General features: G+C 47.7%; 1 protein-coding gene across 1 annotated transcript; it reads right to left on the bottom strand.

The window, feature by feature from the left end:
• Positions 1-966: 966 nt before the first annotated feature.
• Positions 967-6,846, bottom strand: LOC116502217 (folate receptor gamma-like). Its single transcript, XM_032208012.1, has 5 exons — positions 6,797-6,846; positions 3,475-3,655; positions 2,667-2,855; positions 1,607-1,742; positions 967-1,325 (listed from the first exon to the last, which is right to left on the bottom strand). Exons 1-5 carry the CDS (start codon positions 6,844-6,846, stop codon positions 967-969), a joined length of 915 nt encoding a protein of 304 aa, XP_032063903.1.
• Positions 6,847-7,629: the final 783 nt, after the last annotated feature.

Raw genomic sequence — 7,629 nt, 5'->3', positions numbered from 1 at the left:
AGACATGGAGCCAAAGCCAGGCTCGATGCAGGGGATGCAAGCTGTACCAGCCAACACGACTTTTTCTACAGCTGTACAGGAGAGGGAGCTTCCAACATACAAGCTGTATACAGCTACATGATGAGGGCTGTTCTAAGATGTTCCACAGAGGTACTTGCTGAAAAAGCAGGTACTATTTTCACCAGGCTGCAACAGCAATTTGGCTCTGGCAATCCATGCCCAGAATGTTAAACTGTTCCTGCACCCAGCTTCAGAGGGCCTGGCTCAGGTGGAAGGGGAATAAACATGAGAGTGATTGTGACTATGGGGGAGACGTAAGTGCTTCCATCATGCCTAGTGTACTTGCTGCAGACCACAACTATCTCCACACCTCCCCCAGGGAGATGGAGCAGAGCCCAGCAGCTGAGCTGCCACAGGCCAGGAGACAAGTCTACAGCTTTCCTACCCCCAGGCAGACTTCACTTTTACAGACCTCACTGCCACCACCCAGTCCAGCAGCCTCATTCCACCCCCAGAGTGCTTCTGTCTCCTCTGCAGGACTTAACCTCCATACAGAAAGGCTGATTCAGAGCAATATATTTTTATTACCAACACTTCAGGGAATCAAGAAAGGACCAAACACTAGAGCTCGGCTGAAGACCCTGAACAAATGCTGCCAATACAGAGCACAGCCATCAGCACCTGTCCTACGGACAGGAGACAGCAAGTACAGCATGAGAACAGACATGAAGGAGCTCCTACATGGGAGGAAGGATGCCTGGTAATGCTCTCCCTAGGACTGTGGAGAAATAACAGAAATAACTGCCTTCATCGGCAGCTGAAAGTTGTCAAGGTCCAACAATTCATGCTGAGCACATGCTGGGGCACATCACCAGTTTGACCAGACCTAGGTGCCACCCACACCAGCTTCTGCTGCAGGAGCCCATTCCTTCAGAGCAGTGAAAGCCACACGCCTTTGGGGAGCTGTCACAGGGACCCCCATGCAGGGGGCCCACACCTTGCTTCCTCAGGGAGCAACACCAGGGCCAGAGGCAGCAGGACCAGGACAGGCCACGGCAGTGCACACACAGCTTTACCAGCCTCAAGAGTCACATTCTCCATCCCCACAGGAGAGGATCTCTTCTTCCAAGCATAGTACTTCGCCACAACCACATTGGGATTCCCCTTGGCAGGGTCAAACCACATCTGGATGCAGCGTCCACTGCCCCGACGCTCTGTGGTGTATTTGTAGGAGTTGGACCAGATCTTCTCACACAGGTCTTTTGGTTCAGGGAAGACTTCAGTGAAGGGCCTGCATATGGAGCCCCAAGGACAGCGGTTTGTTCCTGAAGACAGCACCAAAAAGAAAAAAAAAGGCAAACAACTTGAGCTAGCATTCATCTCTTTCCTTTCATGTGGGAGAGGAGGCCACCTGTTTCAGCCTGCCCACAGCTGATCACTGCATCGCAGCAGTGATGGATGGTGGCTTGACCACCTTCTGGTCTGCAACTCCAGAGGAAGATGAGGCCAGGGAGGGTCTTGGCTCCAAGCACAGGCAGGAGCAGGGACAATCCCAGGGTCTTGCCTGTGGAGAGGAGGAAAGGTTTTCCCCCACAGAGCCACTGACCTGTTGCCCAGTTCCAGCCCTTGTGCCAGTTGTCTTTGCATGTGACGTAGTCCTTGCAGTCCTCCCACCACTCCTCACAGTCCTCTTTGCAGAGTGGCACATGGAGAATCCTCTCCCGACGCCAGCTGCTGTCAGCCTGCAAGGGAACAGGACCATACACACTGGTGGTGGTCCTCGAAAGCTAAGGAGCAGGATCTGCAGGACCTTCCTCTAGGGTCCAGAGCTGATCTTAGAAGAATTTCAGCCCTGAGGGAGACATGCCTTGTGTGGTGGTTTTACTGTGCTAGGCAGCTAAACACCACAACTGCTCTCTCACTCCCCCTCCTTAGATGAGGAAAGAAGTAAAGAACTCATGGGTTGAGATAAGGATAATTTAATTAAAAGGAAAAAATATTAACTAAACAATTTAACTAAAGGGAAAAAAAAGGAAAAGGGAGGGGGAAAGGGGAAAACAAAAACAAAGGCTATATGGAAGTGCAGAGGAAATAAATTACTCTCTACTTCCCACAAATGAGCGATGCTTGACCACGTCCTTGAAGTAGGGCCTCAACACACGTAGCTGGTGTTCAGGAGGAGGACTGATGTTTTCACAAGAGCCCTCCCCTCCCCTCTTCTTCCTGTTCCCACCTTTTATTGCTGAGTGTGACATCACATGGTATGGAATATCTTTTTGGTTGGTTTAGGTCAGCTGCCCTGGGGATGTTTCTCTTCTCACTTTTTGCCCACCCCCTAGGAGGGTTAGAGAGAGGCCCAGTGCTGTGCCACTGCTGCTCAGCAGCAGACACAACCCTGGTGTGATACCACTGCTGTTCCAGCTCCAAGTGCAGAGCACAGCACTGCTTGGGCTGCTGCAGGGAAAGTTAACATCCCAGCCAGACCCAGCACACCTTGACAACAGGCAGTTCTTCCATCAGCCTATCCAAACCCAGTAGGAAAGGTGAGGTGTCCCTGAGGAGCACACACCCATACATGCCACACCATACCGTACAGAGGGCCACCATATAACACATAGTGACTGGTACAAGCCCTGTTGCATTCATCACAAGGGATTTAGCTTTACCTGGTCAATCCAGGGCCCCAGGTTGGGTGAGCACTCATACAAGCATGTGTCCTGGATGAAGTGGCGTTTGCACTTGGGTGGCATCACCCCACAATGGTTCCAGTTGAAGTTGTACAGGTAAGACTGGTCCCTGTGGGCTTCTGAACTCGTGTTGGCTGTGCAGCAGGCATTGTCCTTCCAGGGAGCACACTGCAACAGAACAGGAGATAGACCAGCTGGGGACGTCTTGAGGGAGCCCAAGGAGGCAGAAACCCATCAGTAGCAATAGCAGTTTCTCTTCTCCAGCCAGCCCTTGGACGCTTTAGCCTGAAGAGCTTAGGGCTGCAACAAGATGGAGTTAGAGGAAGAATATGAGGAGGACCCTGAGGGTCAGATTCTCACCAGGAATTGGTGCCAGGCATAAGGACAGAAGAACTGCTGCCTCCTGCTTGCTCCTAGTCCCATCCCTACCAAGATCTGCCAGAGCTGCACAGTAATAACAGGCTCTAGCATTGATAAAGGGAGCAAAAGAGAGCGTCTTTCCATGCCATCCATTATCTGTTCTTATCTTAGGTACCTAGGCTTTGGAAAGGATACCCCCTAGTGAAACAGGGGTAACAGTGAGATGACAATTCCTCACAGCACTGCCCCTCCCCTCCCCATTTTCTGGAGGGAAGCATCAAACAAGCCTCCTACCCAGCACAGGCCACCCTCTTCAGGTGGGTGGTCGCTAAGCCCAAAGCACAAACGAGCCCATATCACCTGGGGAGGTAGGTACAGGGGTCCCAGACCCAGACAACCCCACCTAACATCAACAGCAGCATCATACCTGGCCATGCAGCATCCCTTCTGGGCCAGGCTTGGTTTTGTGGTGTTTGGCATCCATACAGACATTCAGCAACGGGTCCTTTGCAGGCATCACTGCCGAGGCAGCCAACAGCACGAGCAGCACCTGCCCTGCTCTCATCTCCACAGCCACCCCGTTCAGGTCAGGGGATGGGAGTCCAGAGCTTGCGGGACAGGGACAGTGCAGGAAGGGGTCTGCCACAAGCAGCAGTAGTTGATGTGCTGCACAGGCCAGCTGCTCCTGAGGACAGACAAGCAGACTGCCAGCAGCTCACAGCACCAAGGACACAAGTGCAGCTCCCCCAGGCTCGGCTGGAAGGTCAGCCACATTTAGCACCAAGGACTGTTTTATACTTAACCTCAAGCATTCCACAAAACACCCTGACCAGAAAGAGGATGCTATATGAGACCCACTCACTTCATTAAGCCACACCACTATTTCAGAGCAGAGCTTTCAGATCCTGAGCATTTATTAAGAAATAGACATAACTAGTTAAGGGATCCTTTCAGCTAGTAGTTTATGAGTTATAGTTAAATGCACATGGACAGTGAACTACAGGAGACCCACCTTGCTTTCAGGAGTACAGAAAAAGAGTTTTTCTTTGCTTTATCTTCATCTGGGTCTTTGTCTCATGTCTATCAAGTCTGATCTCAGAGTTGTGGGTCTCTAATTTCGTGTTACCATACCTTACCCTCCTCCACACACCCAGAGGTTAATAGGACTCTTATAGTAGCTTACTGCAGAAACAGCACTGTTTTACAGCCCTTGTGAAAACAGGGTAAGGGTCCAAACCAACCACCTTCCATAAAGTTTTTTGCAGAGCACAAGAGAAAGGCAAACTACTTACAGCATTAAATGAACATGAAGTGACACAGAAGATAACAATTACAAAACTGATAAAGCATACACATAAACCTGAGAGCTAAAAAGTAGCTAACTTGCATCATACCTATGTGCATAAACTTAACTCCCTCTTCCCTCCCCACCAACCCCCCCCCAAAAAAAAAAAAAAAAATCATAGAAAACAACCTTACCAGTCCAGGTAGCCTTTAAGTCCCCAGTAAGACCCTAAAAACACTCACTGCAGGAGCTTCCTGGGGTCAGATTTAATAGCAATGCCTTCTAACACAGGTGCTGGCACTTGAAATTACTTTCTTAATATGCATAACGAGCTTTAACTTCTGCCAGAATTTGTTACCTTAGAAGCAGTTTTGTTGGTGTGACAACCAGCTTGCCCAGCCCCTTTCACAGGCAATGCTGTCTGGCCTGGGAAACAATCTGGCTGCTTATTTTGAAGGACAGGTCTCTTATCAGCCTTAGCCATTCATAACAAGTCCTTTTTCCTCTACTTGCCTTACAGCAGGCAGTTTTAATTTGCTGTACACCGTTGCATAAGATAAAACAAGCAAGGAAGTGCAGATCCAGGATGCACCAAGAATAAATACAGAAGTGGTAATTCTCATCACAAAAACAGTATAAGCTCTGTTTTCTCAGAGGAACTAATAATAACTCCTAACACAAAGAATAGATGCCAGCTGATGAAGGGAAACAGTGCACCTTGTTGCAAAAACCTGAAAACAGTAATTGAAACTACGAGTAAAGATCTGGTCACAAGAAGGGAAGTGTCCACCCTCTGCAAACACGTGGGATCTTCCTGCTGGGACAGCACAGGTTTTAGGGCTGTTTTGCTCTTTTCTTCAATCACAGGGCTGGCTTTTTGGTGATGAATGCACTTGCCTAAGGAGCTCATCTTCTTAAATTTAATTCATGAACACTTTGAACTCCACAAGACCCTGTTTTGGTGATTTCTGTGGTCTAGTGACATGTTGCATGAATAATGACCTCTATGCGTTCCTTCTGAACAAGCCTTGTGATATTTCCATTTCTCACATTTTCAGCTGTCATATTGGAGGTGACAATGAGCAATCGTCCCACACTCATCTCTTTCATGCCTTTACCACCTCTGTCAAGACTCCTCAGTTGTCTCTTTTCAAACCACAGCCACAGTCTGCTCACTCATCTCTCATAGCAAGTGTTTCTGCTCCCCACGGCACCAGGACTGCAGCAGTTTTTCAGATGCACAGCGCTCTGCTTGTTTTCTGTTCCTTGCCTAGGAATTTCTAATATCTGGTTTGTTTTTGGACACTGCTGATCACTGAACTGTGTTGTTGTAAAACTATCGTAACTGTGACAGCTTGTTCCTGAGAGATAATTGTTAGCCATGAGCCTGTCATTTTCTATGTAAAGCTTTCTGTGGATTTTATTTTTTTCCCCAGGTGCATCTCTTTATGTTTGTCTGAACTGATTTTTTTATTTTATTATTATTTTTTTTTAATGTGTTGTTTTATTGTTCAGAGGCTCAGTCCTACCAGGGTCTTCTGCAGATTTTCTCAGCTGGCCCTCCTGTTCTCAAAGGAACAATCTCATCAGCAAACATGGTCACCTTGCTGTTGTCCCAGATAGAATCAGCTGAAAAGCAGAAGTCCCAGTACAGACTCCTGCAGGGGCTCACTGTAAAGACAGCCATGTGCCTTTACTTTCCGATTCAGTTATTCACAAGTGTGTGGGACCTCATTCTCATCTCATGGCTTCTTGTTGGATGAATGCAAAGCTCTTGGGAACCCAGGCAGAGTCAATTGCTTGGATCTGCCCCAGCCAGAATACTTTCCTATCCTTTGAAGACCTGCAATAAATTAGGGATTCTTTCCTGCGTGCTAAAAGAGCCATACTAACCCTTTACATATATGGAATTTATTCATGTACCTGTTGCCTGTTGTTGCAATTCTTTATCACATTTTCTGCAACCTTTTCCCACATATACCACACTCATGGTTGCGCAGTTCCCGAGGGCTCCCCAGAAGGCCCATCAATGTGTCCAGCATGAATGTCTGCACCGTCTGTTGCATTAAAGGTTAAAATAATTGGGGTGATGCCCAAGTACTCATTGTAAGTCCGATCACAGTCAGCATATTGAACTATCATGATTATGGATGCACAAATAATGTAATACATCCTCAGTTTAGTCGTGTTCCGTGAACTACTATGGACACACCTAAAAGAGTTCGGTCTCATTCCTTGAGAACTACCACGGCTAGATTAATGAGTAGCGCAATTTATTAGAGCAACAGATACGCAGGTTCTTTGGAATGCCGGAGACAAATTCACTGTCTGCAAAGCACGTGCCATTACCAGAAGTATGAGTAACACTGCCTGGCTACAAACGTGTTAAAAGGTATAAAGCAACTCTATAAATGTCTGAGTTTCCTGGGGAGGCACTTGGTATAACCACATTTCTGAATCTTACCCAAAGGCATCCCAAAGGGGCGGGAAGAGATGCTCAGCCTGTCGACTCATCCCGGAAGTCAGAAGGTATCTTTTGAGATGGTATCTTATCTTTTGCAATGATATCTTCCCTAACATCCTATCTCCCTTAAGCTAATTTATATCTTTTTGTCTATCAGATGGAGCTCGAGTGACTCTAGGCATACATACCTTTGTTATGATTGGTGCTAAATTTTCTCCCCTTGCTTTTAAAGGTTGTCGCATTAAGGGATGTAGCTGATTAACTGTTATGGGCCTGGTCAGATTCCAGGTACTGAACTATCACAATCACAGATTCACCAACAGCGCATTAACCGTTAGTGGTCCGGTCGGATTCACCAATAACTCATTAACCGTTAGGGGTCTGGTTGGATTCAGAGCACTGAACTACCACGGTCACGGATTCACCAATAACGTATAACCACCCTTACTCTAGTCACGTTTAATGAGGGCTATCACGACTAGGAACAATGCAATCAAGTGCGATTTATTACAGCAACAGGTAGACAGGTTCTTTGGATTGCTGGCGATAGTGACTGTCTGCAAAAGCAAGCTAGCATGCATGAAATACAGGTGTTACAGGTGCGCAGCCTGGAAATTAATGCATTAAAAGGCACAAAGACTCTATAGAGATTCCTGAGTCCGCGGAGACACACGATATAATCAAGCGTTCAAATCTCACCCAAAGGCGTCCCAATGCGGGGGAAGAGAGGCTCAGCCCGTCAACTGATCCCAGGAGTCAGGAGGTCCTCAGGATGTTGTATTCCCTTGGGAAGGTATCTCCCCTGACGGTGGTATCTTCCCTAACATTCCCTC

This window comes from Aythya fuligula, chromosome 1 (genome assembly GCF_009819795.1).
Source record: "Aythya fuligula isolate bAytFul2 chromosome 1, bAytFul2.pri, whole genome shotgun sequence".
Lineage (NCBI taxonomy): Eukaryota > Metazoa > Chordata > Aves > Anseriformes > Anatidae > Aythya > Aythya fuligula.
Note: the sequence above shows the minus strand (reverse complement) of the source record. Positions and strands in the feature narration are given on the sequence as shown.

Excerpts from the sequence above, each read along its gene's own strand:
- LOC116502217 (XM_032208012.1), bottom strand. The coding sequence starts at position 6,846 with ATGAGTCGACAGGCTGAGCATCTCTTCCCGCCCCTTTGGGATGCCTTT. Across the intron at positions 3,656-6,796 it reads CCCCTTTGGGATGCCTTTGG|CTCTGGACTCCCATCCCCTG; the intron begins GTAAGATTCAGA and ends CTGTCCCGCAAG. Across the intron at positions 1,743-2,666 it reads TGGGGCCCTGGATTGACCAG|GCTGACAGCAGCTGGCGTCG; the intron begins GTAAAGCTAAAT and ends GTTCCCTTGCAG.